Here is a 20,664-nt window from a genome sequence, read left to right as displayed (position 1 = left end):
AAAACTCCTAGCAGTTACCGCTACACTGGTAACAGAATATCAAAGTACATAACAATTGTTTTTGCTTATTTTACTTTCCTCAACAAACATTTACATTTCCTTACTTTAAGCAATTGCTTCTAACAGATAACTTGCAACTGGAATCCACAGAGGCAACATCTGCAGTTCTGAACCCACCAATCCCAAATTTACAAAGTTTCATTGAAAGGTAAACACATATCTTTTACCTAAATAAAATTTAAATATCATGCAACCACAAAATATAAAAGAACATATTTGGCCGACATAAAATATGTCCCTTTTTAATTGCAGATTCAATCAGCTGAAACAACCAAATATACAACAGAGTCAACCAATGCTTCCCATTCGTGAAATACTAAACAAGTTTAACGAAGATCCAACGGTATAAGTTGATTTATTAATATTTTTTTTACAACCTAACACTTCATTACTCCAATATTTTGAATAAAACATGTTTATTAAATGCAGCAAACCAGGTTTACTTGCACAGCAACCGTAACTGAAATCACATCGCACCGTATGTGGTATTATGTTACATGTCCACGTTGTCCAAAGAAGTTATTCCTACAAAAAGCTGCAACCCCACGATTCGTTTGTGAAGACCACGGCTATGTTCCCGAACCACTTTTCATGTAAATTGTACTTTTTACTAACAACACATACCATTGTAGCAATTGAAGTCTTAAAATCATCAGGTACTGCGTGAACGCAACAATTGCTGATGAAAGTTCAAATGCAAAGGCTATATTCTTCAATGAAGCGATCACACAAATGCTTTACAAAAATTGTCAAGACATGGTCATCACACATGGATATTCAGATCCCGACACCGTTCCTCCGGAAATACTTCATATCCGAGGTAAAAGAACAATCTTCGAGATTGCTATGAAAAGAGATGGCACAATGGCAATTAACAAAGTTGTACCACAACCAACACTCGAACCTGTCACACCGAATCCCAAATCAACAGCAAAAAAACAAGTGCATGTTTTGCAAGATATATATGCTTATTTTATAGCTTTCTACTTCACACTACATAAAACACTTACTGAAAATACCTTTCACGTATGTATAGAAGATGAGGCCATGCATAAACAAAAGAAAAGGTGACAGATAGGATATCAACTTTTTTGAGGCATACCAAAAGAGGCATTTTTGCAGGGAGAAGCAATACAGGATGGATATGTGCTCCTCAATCGTAAAACGCTAGAGGTTAAAAAATGAAAAGAGGCAGCACCTTTTGTATGTAAAAATGAAAGTAGTAACTTTTGTATATAAAAAGTTAGGATAACTACATCCTGGAATTGCAATCGACAAATGTAATACCTCCGCTAACTAAGTTTTTGTATATATTCAACATATTATTAACAAACGTACATACTTACTTTACATTTTATTTCTTACATATATTACTGCCGCCGCAACGCGCGGCGGGTAAAATCCTAGTTAATACTAAACCAAACTTGTTAAAGTTTAATGAATAATTAAAATTGTATAAATTCAAAGTTGAAAGGCCAATTATTACAAAGGAAACATTAATACAAAACCAAACTAGTTAAATTTTAATGAATAATCAAAATTGTATAAATTCAAAGTTGAAAGGCCAATTATTACAAAGGAAACATTAATACAAAACCAAACTTGTTAAATTTTAATGAATAATTAAAATTGTATAAATTCAAAGTTGAAGGACCAATTATTACAGAGGAAACATTAATACCAAAACCAAACTTGTTAAATTTTAATGAATAGCATAACACTTATTTCATGTTTTACTTTTTACCAACAATATTTTTAGTGTAACAAATGGTGTTAGGTTGAAGCAACTTCGCACCAAACTTGATGCAAAAAACTAGGATTTAGTGTTAGATTCTAAATGCCCTAATTTGAAAAACAATTGGCTTTTTTCTAGAATCCAAACAAGAAAAGTTATCAAATCCATAGATTAACTTCGTTTATAGAAACTAGTACATAAACTTTATGTCTACATAAGTTTGTTGAAATAAAACTAAAAATCTAGACATTTTAGCAAATTCCATAGCATAAGTCTAGAAAAAACAAACATATTTAGACTCCAATGGGTCTCTTAGCGTCTTCTTGAAGTGAGTATTCTTTCTTCATTTGTTCCAAAACATTATCATTCGTGCTGCAACCAAATCAACCATAATTAAGACCTAATTGCAGAAAAAGTAAACAACTTTAATGGGTTTGAAGAATGAACTTACAATTCATGAAGACAGTTATTCAGTTCTTTAGCTTGTTTACGACATGCCCATACGACAGAAAATGTTCTTCCTGAAGCACACTCAGCATATTTCGCAGTGTAATAATCACATTCCTTTAGTGCTTTTGCCTTCATTTTGCTTCGTAAAGCTGCAGATAATGAACAAGAAAGCATAGCTTAAAGAGAAATACAGAAAACCCAGATCGATTTATTGAATTGTGGAGATGATTTTGTAATGTTTCTTCTTAATTTGACAGCAATTCATATTAATTTGGAAAATGTTCGTCGTTCTGGTGGAATAGAGGGTGCCGATTGAAGATTATACGCGATGAGCGAAAGAACCCTAATTATGTTCCTAAATAGCTACTTGATGTGTGAATTTGACTTATTTCGTGGAAAATGTCATTGCAGGTTAAGAAATCGTGATACTCGAATTCGTAAAAACGCTTAGGATTCTTACATAAACCCGATAACATTCAACATATAAATTGGGAACAATTTAGAGATAATCATTAGTAATAGCAACAATCGTGAGTAGAATTGGGAAGTGATGGTGGTTTAGGGTTTATACCTTCTTCGACTTTCTTCTTCACGTGATTCTCTCTTGCTTCTTGGACGAAACCCATTTGTGTTAACGAAGATACACAAAGATCTAAAGAGAGGCTTCTAAAATCCCCTAATTGAATTGCTTCGTTCTTGATCAAGAGACGCTTCTCCAATTGGGGTTTTAGGGTGTGTTTTGCACGTGATATTGTTGTCGGATTTCAAGTTCTAAAATTATCAGATTTGCATTTTGGTATATAAAAGAACTTTTATTGTAAATTTATCAAAATTTTCTCATTTTGTTGTAGAGGGTCTCTTATACACATTTTTTTTTTAAACGGCAAATCTAACCTACTCCTAAATTACACCTTAAATCCACATATGTCCACGACGGAATTTGAACCCTCAACCTCAATGAGGGAGGTCTCTTAGACGCAGTGGTCCACAAAAGCTGCACTCATTTCACTGTTATTAGGTGACATGTTACACTGCTGGGTATGAGCAACGCCACAAGGGGCGTTATTGGACGTTATAACACGCAAACACCGCCCCCATTCCCCGTTATTAGGCGTTATACGCATGTGCGTTGCTCCCCGTTACCACCACCACCTTCCATTCACGCCGTTATTCTTCTTTTTCTTAATAACGTCGGTGTGGACGTTGCCCACACCTACCAGTCTTATTTTTTTGCCACAGAAGTGTGATTTCATGCCAAACACACATGGAGGAGTGGTGTCACACTCCTTTAACTATTTTTATTTTTAAATAAATAATTTTTTTAGTTTAATTAAAATCAAAAGATTTCATTAACTAAAAGTAAAAACCATTACATTACTTAAAAAAAATAACATGACATTAGAAAAAATCCTAGGAAATTAGAAATAAAAAACTAGAAAGTTTAAACCTACAACTTAAAAAAACACACATCAAATGATTAAAAACTTGGAAAAAAAAGCTCGAAATTAAAAACAACTAGTGTAATGTTTTTTGACGTCTTCCTTCATCACAAAAACAACTTGAAACACATCACCGTTCATATTCGACGTGTCCATCGGTAGCACTCTCAGGTCGCTGTTCCTTTGTTTCCGAGTCTCTCTATCCGAAGCAAGTTACAAAAATTTATCAATTCTATCTTTTATGCCTTGCACATTCTCGCCAATTTCTTTCAAGTCATTCGACTCCGACGCTTTGCCTTTGCATTTGCTTTTTGTTTTGTCCATTCCCATCTGTCGGGGGGGGGGGGGGGGCTACACTTGAATGGGCTCATCATCGTTGAGGTTGAAACCAACACGAGCATCCGATGAAGTGTGATCGGATTCGGAAGTTCTTGACCGTTTTGATCCACTATCGTTGTGCTCGTCGATTGTTTTTTGATTTTGCCATTTTTTTGTTGCCTTTAAGTAGATTCCAAACTTGAAACTTAAAAGCTTTCTCCAAAATCACATCGTCACTTTCACTTCTTTTCCATTAGTGTTTCATGTTGTTATACAAATCGTTAAACAACATGACTTCTTTGTTCATCTTTCACCATTTCGAGTAGACTTGATGTTTAGAATGATATGGTCGTAGGTTCATTCCTTTGTGGAACCTAACTCTAACGCACATACAAAAACGATCATGTTTTTGGTCAGCTCCCATCTTCCCATCTTCTGAAACGTCAATTCATGATTGTGCAATACTAACATTTCTTGAGGTTCCCACATTTTAGATTCCACATTCTCTTTTCTTTTATTTCCTTGTTGAGAGGGTTGAGCTTGTGGAACAAATTCAGGTTCGGATTCAGAAATGAGTGTTCCTGGCTGTGATTGTGTTTGTGGAACAAACTCCAGTTGAGAATCAAAATCAAAAGAATCAAATATGGGTCGAATTGTGGTTGTGTTTGTGGAAGTGGTTGTGTGGGGCGTTGTGGTTGTTTGATATGTTGCGGAAAATAGGGAAGCATATCGCCATAGTGGTAGTAAGGGGGCAAATAAACCGGTTGATCGAGTGAAGGTAGTGGAGTGTGGTTTTTTTAGTGCGTGTTTTTTGGTTGGTAGGATTTTTGGAGGATGACATTTTTGTAGGTTTTAGAAAGAAGAAGATGGTAAAAAAATGAAGTTTTGTGAATTATTTTTTTAAAATGGTAATGTATTTATAATGTTAGTAAAATAAAAATAAATTTTGACCGTTTGCAACGGTAAGAAAATATAGCCAATCAAATTGGTCGGTGAAGTGCTCCCTCCCACAGCTGTAGTGCGGCCTCCGCCGCACCTCTACCTTTCCCAGGGAGCGGTGTTTTGTCCTACGTGGCACAAGACTGCGACCACGTCGCAGCCCGCTCCCCCGAGTCTTATCCATTTACAATTTACAATGATTAGAGGTGTACACTGAAACCAGATATCTGTAATTTAGGATGACAATTGTTTTATGTTCGGGTAACATATACTGGGTTCATGGGTAAGAAAATTCTACCCAAACACGACTCATATAAATCTTTGTGTTGTCTTAGTAAACCTAACTCGGAAAAACCAAACTCAGACTCAACCTATATAACTCATTTAATTATATGAGTTCGTGGGTCACATGTAAGAAGTCTAAATATTATACATTTGCTTATTACTCTTTGCTCTTTCTCCTTTATTTAATAATTCTATTTTTTTTATTTTGTTAATCTAATAAAATAATCGGATTCACATATCAACCAACAAAATTATATGTTAACCCGAACATAACCCATATAATAAACAAGTTGTTGGGTTTGAAAATTTTAACTCAAACTTGTTTATTTTCATGTCGTGTCGCGGGATGTGTCAACAATTGTCACCTCTATCTAGTATGAATCTTTAGAGTGAACAAAAACCGAACTACAAGTTGAAAAACCGAAAAATCTACACCCATAAACCGAAACGAAATAAATAACTTATGATTTTTAATTTTGTAAAAACCGAATATTTATGTCGTGGTACGGTTTTGCATTACATATTGCACCTAAAAAATGTATTTCACGCACTTTATGACCTTTTAAATATTTGAATAATATATTTTACGTATTTAATATTTGTATAATATGTTATTCTTTTCATGTTTTCTTTTCAATTACAATTTACTAAAGAGAAGCCAACGAGCGAGATTCTATTTTTAAATTTTAGTTTCAAAACATATATATATATATATATATATATATATATATATATATATATATATATATATATATATATATATATATATATATATATATATATATATAGGGAAAGTTCAATAGAGAACCATAATTATTGGTTCTTCAAAGAACCAATTTTTTTTTACAATTTCTAGAGCTTATTCTTTATCGAAAAAAAAATTTAAAAATATCTAAATTCATATATTAACATTGTGAATGTGAAAAATATTTTTCGGATTCACATGGTGAATTTTCAAAGATTCACATTGTGAATTTGACGTAAAAAAAAAAATTCGAATTTGATATCATTGGAAAAAGAATAAAAAGTTATGAATTTATGTATTTTTAGTTTTTTTTTTTGATAAAAAATAAGTTCTAAAAGTTGAAAAAAAGATTGGTTCTTTGGTTCATTATGGTTCTCTATTGAACCTCACCATATATATATATATATATATATATATATATATATATATATATATATATATATATATATATATATATATATATATATATATATATATATATATAGGACTAGGTTAATATGTTTCTTATATTTATTGTGTGCTAGAATGCACCAATAGAAATTTAGTAAAATTAAATAATTATTTAATTAAATAAAGATAGATATTAAATGATTTTCATAATTGTACGTATATTACTAGGCGAATGCCCGCGCGTTGCGCAGAAACATCTATATAGCTGAAATATTTACAAATATATGTTTTTTTTTAAATATAACACTAATGTTGTTATTAAATATGATATAATAATTTGTATACTTAGTTGATATAGTATATTGATTATTTTGAATTATATGATAATATATACATCTATTAAAACTGCATAATCTCAGTCTTTTGAATGACCTCTACCCGCGGGTTATTCATTAATAAAATTAAATATAATATATGGTTTAATGTTATTTATAGTTGTTGTTATTGTTAATTATTTTTTAAATTATTTGCTTCACGTTTTAATTTCTATCAATGTAATTATTTAAAACATCAAACAATTTTTTTTTGATTTTAAAGGTAACAATATAATCATTTATATAGAGTTTATTTTTAACTATTGTTATTGTAATTTATTTTAAGCTACTTATTTGAAAACTTTTAACGATTATAATGTTATATTTAAATTAACAATTTAAGTATTTTGTCCAAACTATTCAAAAGTTGTAGCTTTAAACTGATAATGGTTTACATACAACAAAATATTAAATCTAATAAATTAAGCATAATATGTTAAAAGTTAAAGACATAACTTTATAAGTAGAAGTAAAAATATTATTTTAATATTGAAATTTAGTTTATTTATGATTACACTTTAGGTTTGATACTTATTTAACCTTAACCAACTTATAATCATTATTAGAAAGACACCATAATTTATCACTTTTAACTATTTACAAAATATTCTTTAGGTTGTTTAAGTTGAACTACAAGTTATATTTAAGTTGATCCTGTAAAATTATATTTAAATTAACAATTTAAGTATTTTATAAAAAATATTCAAAAGTTGTAGCCTTAAAATGATAATTGTTTACATACAACATCATATTAGACCTAATAAATTAAGTATAATATGTTAAATGTTAAAACCATAACTTTATAAGTAGAAGAAAATATATTCTTTTAATATTGAAATTTAGTTTATATATGATTACACTTTAGGTTTTATATTTATTTAACCTTATTAACCAACTTACAATCATTATTAGAAAGAAATTGAAAAGTCATGGGAGTTTCAAATGAATGTCATGGAGTTTCAAATGAATGTGGTGAAAGGAAAAATCAATGGGAGTTTCAAATGAATGTGGTGAAAGGAAAATGATTCCTTTATAAGTATACTAGACGAATTCTCGCGCGTTACGCAGCGAAGATTAAAAATATACTGTTAAAATATTGAAAAATATATGTTTAAAATGGTTATGTTATTGACATTAACTTTGAGATAATATTTTTACACTAATATATATATATATATATATATATATATATATATATATATATATATATATATATATAATCTCAATTATTTTAAACAATAATATTCATTGACATGAACCCACATTCCTCATTAATAGAATTAAATATAATTATCTAATTACTATTATTTTTAACAATTATTATTATTGATTAATTATATTTTTACTTATGCGATCATTTTTTAATTTCAATAATGATGTTCATTTAAAATACAATTTATTTATAGCTAAATGTAATTTATAATTTGATGTTATTATCATTTAAAATTGTTATTCATTAATTTTAAACCACTTATTATTAATAATAAGTTAAAGAATACTTGTAAGAAACACTTAATATTATTATTAAAATGTGAAACATACATTAAATAAAAAAAAGTGATAAGATAGACAATTTGCATTTCAAAAGAGGCTTGCATGGATAATATGACATATCCATGTAATTTGATTTTATTATTTATAATTATTGCTTATTAATTTTAAAACCATTTGTTATTATTAATAAGTGAAAGAAACTTTTAAAAAACACTTATTATTATAATTAAAATGTTTAACATATATACTAAAATCTAAAGTGATAAGATTGACAATTTACATTTTAAAAAAGGCTTACATGGATAATATGGATAATATGACATATCCATGATTTTTAATTAATTATTGTTTTGAAGCAACATGAACATACAAACATGTATACAATAGTTAATTAAATATTATATATATCACCTTTCATAACATATGATCGATAACATGAATCTAATATAATTTACATTAAAATTCCAACACAAAAAACTTTAAAGTTGTTTTCTTTGTGAATTTTGTATGTGATTTGTGTTTGTGTGTCTACTTAAAAAGATTGACCTTTTTATAGTAGAGTATCCATTAATTGTTTATTAAATATATTATATAAGTTATAAAACCTTTGAATTGTTAATCATTATTATGAGACTTTTGAGTGATATTTATTAAAATAGGAGGTTTCAAATGCATGAGGTGTTTGCAAATTTTTATGGGGGTTTCAAATGCATGAGGTTCAAGGAAAAATGCTAGCTTTATAAGTATGTATGATATGATATTCATAATTATAATTCTCCTTTTATGGAAACTAATTAAATTCGTCATTAATGTCATCAATAACATTCTTTTAGAATGAATTCGCATCTAGGTTTTTATGTGTGATTTCGTGTTTTGTTTTGAGGATGCATTCACTTAAAATACAATAAAGTTGCATAGAATATGAAGAACGATAGTATATTCTACTAGAATACACTCCCATTCTGCTAGAATACAATGTCATTCTTCTAGATACGAATTCATTCTGAAAGAATATTATTGCTGACATAATGACGAATTATATTCGTTTTCATAAAAAATGAATTATAATTATGGATATCATTTAATATACATATAATTATGGATATCATTTACTAAATTCTTATTGTTGCATTCTAGCCCACAATAGATGTGAGAAACATTTGAACCTACCTCTCTCTCTCTCTCTCTCTTTCTCTCTCTCTCTCTCTCTCTCTCTATATATATATATATATATATATATATATATATATATATATATATATATATATATATATATATAGAGAGAGAGAGAGAGAGAGAGAGTTAGGTTCAAATGTTTCTTACATCTATTGTGTGTATGTAGAATTGATTCTGGACCAATCATTTTAGTTATTTTAAGAAAGTAATTAATGCATATTAAATGTTGAAGATTTAATTAATGCTCATTATATCTTCAACATGTAATATGTATTAATTAATTTCTTAAAATAAATAAAATAATTGGTCCACAATCAATCCTATATGCACACAATAGATAGTTACAACATAATAACCTAGCCCTATATATATATATATATATATATATATATATATATATATATATATATATATATATATATATATATATATATATATATATATATATATATTGTCACAAAAATATTGTTGTAAGTCGTCTCAAATATGTATTAGTCATCGTTTCGATAGTTTCTAACATTTTACTTGCTAATTAGTTACAATGTCGTTTTATATTTGTGTTTGATTATTATAAGCCTAAACAAATACGAATATGATCCATCAATTTTGCAGTTTTAAAACCACACCATGCCTATTGCGGTGAATAAATCAAACCGAAACACATAAAAACAGAATCGCGGATAAAATCGGAAACTACACCAAACACAAAAACCACACGATGTGGTTTTAACAAGATTAAATCGATTTATGCAATTTCCAATGCAGATTTAGCCCAAAACCACACCATGCTCACCCTAATGGATCCAATCTGATCCTAAATCTGAATCTGGTCAAAATTGGATTTTGACCAAACTGGATCGGATAATCCAATCCATCGGATCCTAACCAATCATAAATTCAGGCCCGTATTTGGATTGATCCACGGATCATATACCAGGTTATTAAAAATATGTATCGAAACTGAGTTTAAAATCATACCTAAAATAGTTAAAATTGGATTTAAAAGATATCTTATTCTTGGTGACGTCATCCGAACTAGATTGGATCGGATTCGTCAAATGTGTACCACAGAATGATTGCTTTGCATCTTACCTGAGTTTGTCAACTGTTTCTTATCCCCTCTGGTATGGATTGAATACGGTTCGAACCAAAATAGGGTTATGGATCAAATATTAACATCTAACAAGTTGGTGTTGAGTGGTCTCTTATCCACTCGGTTATGGATCAAATAGGGTTCAGACCGAAATAATGTAACTAGATTAGAGGATGTATTTTGTATGCTTGGGCCTCATTAAATAAGTGTTCAACTAAAGCGATAAAACAAAAATACTATGACAAATAGAAAGATTGTGGAATATTATAGACACTTAGCAACTTATATGCATCATAAATGAGAAAGAATAGACCATAACGTAAATGAACATTATAAGTATAACTTGGTGAGAAAGATATTAGTATTTAACTTAATATGACAATGAGTTACATTGTTATCTACACAATTAATCAACCTATAACCGTGTTGACTTCTTATAGAAAAATAGAATAATCCATCTTGTAAAATAATAAACTGACACAAGAATGATTGTGGATCATAATTTGGATTACACAGATAACACAATGGCATCTTTATCATACTAATTGTTTTTTCAAGTTTACATAAATAAACAAAACATAAAGTCAATTTCTTCGGATAGTTTTGGCTCCGCATGACTTCACTTTTCCGATCTTCGCTCGAGCCACTTCTTTGGACACTTCTTCCAAGGACCACTTACGTCGATGTGACTTCCAAGTTCGAACAATCTCCTTCTAAGTGAATGTAGCATTTATTACGAAGCTTCATAGGATTATACTAGGAAGTCCATCGCCTTCTTAAAGGATATTTAGACATCGAACATGTATTTGATATGTCTTGTTATTTCAAGCTTTACTCCGACAAAGTCTAGGGCAACCTTAATAATAACTTTAAGGAAGATGTTCGAGCAACTATGTTTCTAACTAATTCGAAAAAACATTTACCGATCCAGTTCATCGAAAAAGTAGATAACGCTTAACTCTAGATTGACAGTGATCCCAAAATCCCCTTCTTATATACCATCCAAACTTGTATCCAATTCCTTACACCCTATTCTCTAGTTTTTTATGAGGGAAATGAAGGGGAATGATGTGTTCTTCATTTTTTTTGAGGGGGAGTAAAGGAAATGTAGGGATTAAGAGGGAAAAGGCAATGAAGAAATTAACGTGATTTGTATCCGCCCAATTTTGGGCAGATTGTGAAGGAAAGCAACAAAATGACAAATTTTACCCTTGCTTCATCTTCATTCTCCTGCAACTTAACGCCATAGATTCTTCATCTTCATTCTCACGGGTTCTTCCTTCTCATTGTATCTTCTTTTTTATTCTCATAGATCATGTTCTTCATATCTCTGTTTCTCTCTCTTACACACATCATCTTCACTTCTCCATTTCCTTATCACCGCCATCTTTTCCATCTGATGAACCCTAACCAGGGGTGAAAACATCATTTGACAGCGAAGTTTCTTTCCCTCCCCATAAACTCAAGAACTCATTTATCACCTCCCCATTCTCCTTTTATCTCCTTCCCTTTCTTTCCCCTCCCATCCCTCTCCTCCCAATCCTTAATTTTTAATCTCGAGAACATGGTGTTAAAGTTTAACATGGGGTGGAGTTAGTTAAATTAAAAATTGATCGAGGAAAAGTCCATGCTCAGTCTTTGGAGGTATGTTCGGACCGTAGCTATATCTTGGCGAGTAGATTCTTTCACAAGGATCCTCTAGAAAAATGTGTTCCTTAGGTTCAGCAAATCGGTTGGGTTTGCACTTGGAAAATCATATTGGGTTAGAGTGTACTCCGCATCATCATTTCATATTAAATCGAAGAAATAATAAGGCGATTGTTTTGAATGAGTATGTATGGAATCCTATAACCGTCATAATCACTATGCGGGTCCATCCAAGGAAATGTTACTCGTATTACTTTAGGAGTTCGTCGTGACTTCACCTCTCCTGATAGTGAGTTTCATCAATGGTTTTTGACCTCTCCATGGGATCAAATATGTGGAAGTACTGTAACATCCCAAAAATCATAGTGAAAATTTTGTTTTTAAAGGAATAAAAGTAGTTTCTAAAGAACCATGAGTCATCAAAAACATTGTTTCACAACATATCATAAACATCAGAGTATCAAAACATAATCTCTCTTAAATTATAAAAACTTATGGATGATGTGTATAGCCATGCCTTCGCCTTTCCCCGATCCTTAGAAGTACATGTAACATTTAAATCCACAACTGTAATCCAAAGCTTAGTGAGTTTTCCGAAATAGCCCACACAACAATACATGCATACAAGGCCTACAACACGAGGCTGGATCATTATCCGGATCCTACAACATCCAAGTCGGTCTGCTCCCATTAGGCCTCCATTATGATCTAAACCACCTGAGTCTCTTGACCTACAACATACAACTGGATTGCCTCAACCCAACCACAATATGTCTATATATGCAAATAAAAATAACAAGCAAACACAGGTAATCATAACATATTTACCAATCTAATAGATCACTACAACATATCAACATCCTAACATACATAGGATATATACTGTAATACAAAGTATAGTGAGAAAACTCACCCCACAGACGAAAGCAGATATCCCTACAACCTGTCACATGCAATAACTGATACAACACCCACCTAGACATTTTATAAGGGCCAATCATCAATATTTTTCCTAACCCTAAAGTTTGACCTAAAGTCAAACTTGGTCAAAAGTCAAAGGATGAGTTGCAGCTTCGTAGCCAACCCTATGGTCGCGCGGTAGTATGCATACCATAGCGTCGTGGCTAGACTTCAAAACAACTTCATGGATTAAGCACTTAACCCTACATTTATAGAGCTCAAAAGCTCATATTTGATGCTTCTAATGTTCTTAATGGATAAAGTTTCTAACTTTATCCATTCCCAAGTCTCATGAACACCCAAACTACAAACCTAGCTTCCAAGTAGGCTAAGATGCATTTATAACCTAAAGGTAGATCATGAAAACACACCTTTCTTCCAACTCAACTCCAAAGATCTCTATGAAAGGGACTTATAACCACCAAAAAGGCGTGTAAACTAAGATCTAAGAAAAAGAAAGTCAATATCTGAGATTTATACCTCAAATAAATTGGATTTCTGAAGTACATGGTGGATCCAAGCTATGTCATTGCTTTCTTGCAGCACAAAGGACTTCTTTCTTCCTCAAACTTCACAAATACCACAAAACAAGCTCAAGAATCAAGGTTGGAGGCTAAGGTTTGTGAGGGTAAGGATCTTAGAGTGTGGAGGCTAACAAATTAGGCAACCTTTGAGGTTAGTGCCCTTAAATAGGGCTCCAATCTCGGAATATTGGGTTTAGAACCCTCTACCAATACCGCATCGTGGCCATACATGCACCGCGTCATGGTCACGCAAGATGATGCATCTATTTTAATTATGTGGCTCGCGCCGTGGTAATTCATCACCACGCCACGACCAGTCAAACTCCCAAAATTTAAGTCTTAACCAATGGTCTTAAAAGAAAAATATACTTGAAAAACAAATGTTACAAATACCTACCATTTGGAGAGTTCATGTGACAACCCAAAACTTTTTCCGTTTCTATCTAACCGATTTCTGTTAATAAAATTTGAATTTTATTAAGTTTCCGTCAAACTTCTTGGTTTAGAAAATCATCTAGTTTTATATAATTAAATTTTATATAAGTCGGAACCAAAACTTCACGAAACCTCGAATTATCCATTGATCAAAACATCGGTTTTCGGCCTAAGTGAGTTTACGGCCGTAAACCCGTGTACGGCCGTACACTCGTTTACGGCCAACGTTGGGTGGACCCCACCACCGACCTCGAAAAATCCTATAAATACGAGACCCTACCCCTCATTTACACTTTTCTGGCCGGACACTCTCTCTTTCTCTCTCTAAACTCTTGGCCGTACACCCCAAGAACACCCGTATTCTTCCAAAAATCATCGAGAATCACCGTTGAGAGTCATTTCGGAGCATCTAGAACACGTTTTTCATCGAAATCCGGCATCCTTGTTCTTGAGTGTACGACCGTACATCCTTCAAATCTGCAAATCTTCATTGACCGCACACCAGTTCACGGCCGTACACCCTTCAAACCTTCAAAGGCCGTACACCCTTCGAGAGGAGTTCACGACCGTAAACATTTCACAACCGTAGACAGTTCACGGCCGTAAACCCCCTTCACGACCGTACACATTTCCTAAGTGGTGCTTTAGACTGAAAACCCACTTTCCTCGATTCAATCAAGTCCCGGTAACATTCCTTAACCGAAAACAGGTGTTTTTCTAACACTTTATCTAACGAAATCGCTAATTTAGATACATATACGGTTATTAGGATTCCGTTAAGTGTCACACTACAACTCGAGGGTCTTCATTTCGGTCCGTTGATTCTATGCTTGCACACAACTAACCGTGAGTTCATACCCCTATGCCTTTACTGTTTTTTTTACGTTTTCAGGGGGGAATACAAGCCAAACATAAATGATTTTGTGAAACTTATACAACAAGGATTTCAATAAACTTAAAACGGATGAAATTGATACAATCATACAATTTCTATACTTTTATAAAATATATAGATATTTTATCCATTTTGTATTATGCAGAGCATAAGGGAAGTTTTCTTCATAATCACAGAACTTTCAATGTAAAACATGAATTGAATGCATGAATGAACATATAAACTATAATAGGTATAGTTTATGGAACAACTAACATATCAATGTACAAAACATAGATTCAATGCAATCAAATATATAAACTATATAATGTGTAGTTTATGAGATATATAGACAACAAGTTACATTCAATGGATTCATTTTATTCTACATGTAATCGTTAGTATAACATTTTATGAGTGAGCATTCTTCGCGTACTTACTTAAGTACTAACAAAAGCCCTGAGATTATAACCAGAGTCTCCTTGCGGGAGAACATGAGTTTGTGTATAGATCTATACGGTATTGACAATCCCGCACCATAACTGTTAGTTACAGTTAGGCTGGCAGGCCTGGGTGACAAAGTCATTTCGATTCCGACACCTGAAGAACGTCGTTCAGGCAATTCAATGGTGAAGTATGGTTATAACAACTCATAAATTTGGTACTAAGAATATACGATTAATGTATGAAGGGTAATAACTTTAATTAGTTTTATTATAAAGTAATAGAACTACTATACATATTAAATTTTTCAGAGCTTTCCGAACTTACTATACATATTGGTGATAACCAAAGTTTTTTTTTCATGTAAAAAGATGTTTCTTATTCAATCAAACAATGCACAACACATTCAATGGTAACTAGACATATGAACTATTACGATATGAGATTTAGTAACAAAATACACATGTTAGAAAATAATGGATTTTCTTGGAAGCATACGAATACATTCATTGATTCATTAACCGATTTTCCTCTAAAAAACATGCTTATGAACTCACCAGCTTTATGCTGATACTCTTTCAAAACTGCTTGTATTCTCAGGAAATCAGTAGACAGGTACCTCCTGGAGTTTTGAGAAGACGGAGCGTATAGAGTTTCGTCTTTTACTATTGTTATACTTTTGAAGTGTATAAACATGAATCAAACTGATGTAAATATTTTACTTAATTAATGTAATAGTTGTGTTTACTTTGATTACTGTAATGCAATGGTTGTGATACTATACATGACGTCATCCACCCCCGAACGTTTCCGCCGTTCCGGTTTGGGGGGTGTGACAATTCAGGATGTCCCACTCGAAATCAAAAGATGAAGAGTCCATAAATGTTTGGTAGGGGTGACGCCTCTATATGCCACTTGTCCGATGAGCATAAACCATAGATCGGATAAAGGATCCTTTGAAGGGATAGTGGGTTTTTGAGCAGCTCTTTTGGTGAATCTTTGAATTTTTTTTGTAAGTCGGTGGTTGCTCGTCCCCATGGGCAAAACAATAATGTCCTAAGGGAGGAGGTTAGAGGCCTTATAGTAGCATGAACTTCTTTTTCTTTTTAGGTCATACAAAGGGGGCCAATCCAAGACCATATGGTTCTTCTACAAAGACAACAGACGCTCCCAATGGCTAGGTGCCACTCTCTTTTTGAGTTATTCCAGCTTCTTCATGATTTCGTGTCACGGATTTCCTGATTAAGCTTGAGATCCATGAAATGACCAAGCTCATATTGCTTCCTTATCTTTGTTTCCTTAGATTCCTCATTGCTACGAGAGTTTAAGAAGGATATTTCCACCACCTACCCACCCAATAAGAAGTCACCACTACCTTCATCTCAAAATATATTATGGTGGGGGGAATTCATCTCTACCACCCCTTCCAACCCACTTTTCATATTACTACCACATCATCTTCTCTATTCTCTCACCTCCATCCATCCCAACTCACAACATATAGAAACTCATCCCTCCCATTAATCCCAACTCGCTCAATTCTTTAATTTTTGTTAGTTTTAAAATTAAACATTTACTACTTTAAAACTATTAAAATTGAATAAAATTAAACATAACCTTTCTTTTATTAAAACATAAAGTAGTACAAATGGAAAAAAGATAAAATAAAAAATTAAAATTCAAAGACGATAATTAAAATCCTAAAACGGTTACTAAAATCCTTAAATGGAATTCTAAAATCCCAACCATATTTTTCAGTAATTTGACGTTCTTCTCAAGCACCGTTTGCAACATACATCTACAAAATGTTCATGCAGATTGAGAAAAATTGGATATCTTGTGCCTCTATATCGCACTCTAAGTATGCAACTTTCCGTTGTTTGGTTTTTCACATGATGCATAATTTTTTCATCTCGATATTTTTTATATCTTTTTCCTACACCGCTTTGCTTATAGTTTGAATGTAAGAGATTCATTGATTATATCTACTATTTTGGGGGTTGTAAGGATATCGATGTCAGTTTCTTCGCTTTATGTTGTCTCAAATGTGGTGAGTTATCAACATGAATGATTTTCATGGTCGTCGACAAATCTGGGTGGAAATTATGCATCCGAAGAGGTGGTATAGGTGTTGGATGAATACTGTTTTTTTTTTTTTTTGCATGAAGGGGGTAGAGCGTATTCACTGGTTTTTATGATGCGTTCCAATTTAATGTGGAGTTTCACAACATCCCAGAGCCGACTCATGAAGAAAAACTTTCATTTTATAAAAAAATGTCAATATTCGCTTTGTGTCGATTTTATAACATCTACCTTGGATCTCATAATTTCTAGGTTGTTCATCTTTCGGTTGTTGATGGAGTTGAAATCATTTCATTTTTTTGGAGATCCTTCTATTTGGAGTTCATTTGGTGCTTTATATGATCTAAACTTCTCAGTTAAGCTTTAAAATGCTCTAGAACTCGCTCCCAAATTGCCTTCGACCGTTGTTGCTTGTTGTGTTCCTTATCTTCAGAAACATCGATATACGACTTAGCCAAAGCCACCTCTTCTTTCTCGGTCCATTTCTTTGACTTTTTCATTTTGTATAATCCCATGTGATCCTAACATCAGGTCCAAGTTCTTTTCTTGTTTGTTCATTTTGAGTGGGAACGAGTTTTCCCCTAGATTCTTTGGATTCTATGTTTTACATTTCAAAAATTTGCAAGACCATGGTAGGAAAATATTTGTATTAGCTAGGTTTCAGGAAGCGATCCGTCTTTTTTTGAATTTGCCTTGAGAATCCATTTAGAATGGAATTGGATAAAATAAGAATGAAAGTGGAGGGAAAAGGAAAGGAAATGAAGAATGGTGGAATGGAGTTGGAAAGAATGTATGATTTTTGAAAATGTAGATGTTTGTATTTATAGTGGAAAAAAAATTGTGTTTTTCTGAAATATTGTCATTTTGAGAGAGAGAGAGAGAGAGAGAGAGAGAGAGAGAGAGAGAGAGAGAGAGAGAGAGAGAGAGAGAGAGAGAGAGAGAGAGAGAGAGAGAGAGAGAGAGAGAGAGAGAGAGCCATTGAATCAATTCATTTACCACATATGGATATTGGAGGGGCAACACTTGGAGGTATCTTGTATTCTTGTATACCTCCAACCCAAAAACAAAGAAAAAAAAAAAAAACTCACTACTTGGTGCATGCACCCTTACAACAAGAGATTGAAGAACTGAATCAATGACATTATCATCTTCTGCTTCCTCTGCACCTCTAAAAATCGTATATCCTATCAGTAAGTCCCATATTATACATTCAATCCAACACTATGATGATGCTTGAATTGTGATGTTCTGTTAGTATTTAAAGAAAATGTCAACACGAGCGAACCACACACTACAATCCTTAGAAAATTTATATGTAAGATAAGCATTGGACAATTGTGGACATCATTGTCATCGAAAAGAACTAACAACGACGTAAGGATAACGAAAGAAAAAACAACATAGGATAAATAAAAATATTTAAGAAGTAGATCTTCCATGTTCTTGGATGCAACGATTGTAGGCCGGCTTACCTAACCATATCCTACTTTAGAAACAATAAAACATTTATATTAAATAAATTTATACCTTCTTCGTTGAGATAAGGGCCCAACCGTTATCTACACCATAAACCATAATATGGCAGAGGTGGTGGACGTGTCGCCGGGGGTGGTGGTGGTGAGAAACAAGCAGGTGATATTCAAAGAATCTCTATTTGTCATGTGACCCCTACATGAGGGGTCGAATGAACAAGACCTTTACATGCAGGAAGTTACGTACCTTCTTTCACTCCTGGTTCGGTATGTCTACATCACTCACTCACTATAAAGATTACTTTTTTCCAATGGATTTATCCACCAAATTTGTTTCATTTCATTCTGCAGCTTATATCCGGATATGGAGTCTCAGAAGTCTTGGATTCGACTCACCCCTACTTCAAGAAAGGTGACTTGATATCAGGACCTTCCACTAACTGGGAGGAGTATAGCTTGATCAGGAATGCTGAGTCATTGATAAAGATTGAACATACAAATGTCCCTATTTCTTACTACACTGGAATCCTCGGTAGGTTAAGTTATTGATCGAAACATTAATTTTTGTTAAAATATTATGTGGTTCTTGAATCCGGACATGGTTTAGGAATGCCAGGCATGACTGCCTATGTTGGTTTGTACGAGATTTGTTCACCCAAGAAAGGAGACACCGTGTTCGTGTCAGCAGCATCTGGAGCTGTTGGCCAGCTTGTTGGGCAATTTGCCAAACTCTACGGCTGTTATGTTATTGGAAGTGCTGGATCCAAAGAAAAGGTGAAATTCAATAGAACAAAATCGACCAAATTATGTGTCACTAATGCCTGTAAATCTCAATTATCCAATTATTATTACCAGGTCGATCTACTAACAAGTTTGGGTTCGATGAGGCTTTTAACTATAAAGAAGAGCCTGACCTCAATGCTGCTTTTAACTTTAAAATAATATTAAGACAATATCTCACAAGCTATTGACTTTCGTTGTGACAGGTATTTTCCAGATGGTATTGATATTTACTTTGAGAATGTTGGTGGAAAGATGCTCCATGCAGTACTAGTCAACATGAGAGTTAAAGGTCGCATTGCTGTTTGTGGGATGATCTCACAATACAATATTGATCAACATGAAGGCATTCACAACCTTGCGTTCCTTATCTTGAAACGTATCAGAATGGAAGGGTTCTTGGTTCCAGATTACTATCACTTGTATCCTAAGTTCTTGGAAACGGTTTTGCCTCTCATTCAAGAAGGAAAGATAACGTATGTCGAGGACACTGTTGAAGGGATTGAGAATGCTCCGGCTGCATTGGTTGGGTTGTTTACAGGAAAAAATGTCGGAAAACAAGTTGTTGCAGTAGCTCACGAGTAACCATCTATTTGCTACGTACTATGAGAGAATCTTCCGTTGATGTACACTTGTTTTGAAAATAATTACCTTATATTCGAGAGTAATTTGAAAGATAGTTTACAATATGACCCATTGTTGGAGGTTAAATCGGGTAGTGTTTTCCCTCTTTGAGGTCGAGGATTCAAATCCTGTCGTGGACATAGATGGAATAGGATTTGAATCCCTACTAGAAACATAACCTTCAGCGACGAAATTAGCTACGGATTCTATCCGTAGCTAATTAGTGATGGATTACCGAGGGATCATCGACAGAATGCATAAATATTTCGACCGAAATACTTATAGACTTTTAGAGAGGTATTACCGAGGGATCAACAATTGAAT

At 32.9% G+C, this 20,664-nt stretch overlaps 2 protein-coding genes and 1 pseudogene across 2 annotated transcripts; 2 read left to right on the top strand and 1 right to left on the bottom strand.

Annotated features, from left to right (window-relative positions):
* The first annotated feature begins 143 nt into the window (after nt 1–143).
* LOC145162742 (uncharacterized) lies at nt 144–1,246 on the top strand. The gene is made up of 4 exons (XM_079081801.1): nt 144–208; nt 313–403; nt 490–653; nt 717–1,246. The coding sequence occupies exons 2-4, from the start codon at nt 356–358 to the stop codon at nt 1,129–1,131; spliced, it is 627 nt and encodes a 208-aa protein (XP_078937927.1). The 5' UTR covers nt 144–208; nt 313–355; the 3' UTR covers nt 1,132–1,246.
* Nucleotides 1,247–1,950: 704 nt separating this feature from the next.
* LOC145162741 (Cytochrome c oxidase biogenesis protein Cmc1-like protein) lies at nt 1,951–3,026 on the bottom strand. Its single transcript, XM_079081800.1, has 3 exons — nt 2,817–3,026; nt 2,247–2,394; nt 1,951–2,167 (listed from the first exon to the last, which is right to left on the bottom strand). The coding sequence occupies exons 1-3, from the start codon at nt 2,869–2,871 to the stop codon at nt 2,089–2,091; spliced, it is 282 nt and encodes a 93-aa protein (XP_078937926.1). The 5' UTR covers nt 2,872–3,026; the 3' UTR covers nt 1,951–2,088.
* A 16,016-nt stretch (nt 3,027–19,042) lies between these two features.
* LOC145162740 (2-alkenal reductase (NADP(+)-dependent)-like) lies at nt 19,043–20,340 on the top strand (annotated as a pseudogene).
* Nucleotides 20,341–20,664: the final 324 nt, after the last annotated feature.

This window comes from Lactuca virosa, chromosome 3 (assembly GCF_052849685.1).
Source record: "Lactuca virosa cultivar CGN04683 chromosome 3, Lactuca_virosa_CGN04683_v6, whole genome shotgun sequence".
NCBI lineage: Eukaryota > Viridiplantae > Streptophyta > Magnoliopsida > Asterales > Asteraceae > Lactuca > Lactuca virosa.
Note: the sequence above shows the minus strand (reverse complement) of the source record. Positions and strands in the feature narration are given on the sequence as shown.

Excerpts from the sequence above, each read along its gene's own strand:
- LOC145162742 (XM_079081801.1), top strand. The coding sequence starts at position 356 with ATGCTTCCCATTCGTGAAATACTAAACAAGTTTAACGAAGATCCAACG. Across the intron at positions 404-489 it reads AGTTTAACGAAGATCCAACG|CAAACCAGGTTTACTTGCAC; the intron begins GTATAAGTTGAT and ends TATTAAATGCAG. Across the intron at positions 654-716 it reads GTTCCCGAACCACTTTTCAT|GTACTGCGTGAACGCAACAA; the intron begins GTAAATTGTACT and ends TAAAATCATCAG.
- LOC145162741 (XM_079081800.1), bottom strand. The coding sequence starts at position 2,871 with ATGGGTTTCGTCCAAGAAGCAAGAGAGAATCACGTGAAGAAGAAAGTC. Across the intron at positions 2,395-2,816 it reads GAAGAAGAAAGTCGAAGAAG|CTTTACGAAGCAAAATGAAG; the intron begins GTATAAACCCTA and ends CATTATCTGCAG. Across the intron at positions 2,168-2,246 it reads AATAACTGTCTTCATGAATT|CACGAATGATAATGTTTTGG; the intron begins GTAAGTTCATTC and ends ATTTGGTTGCAG.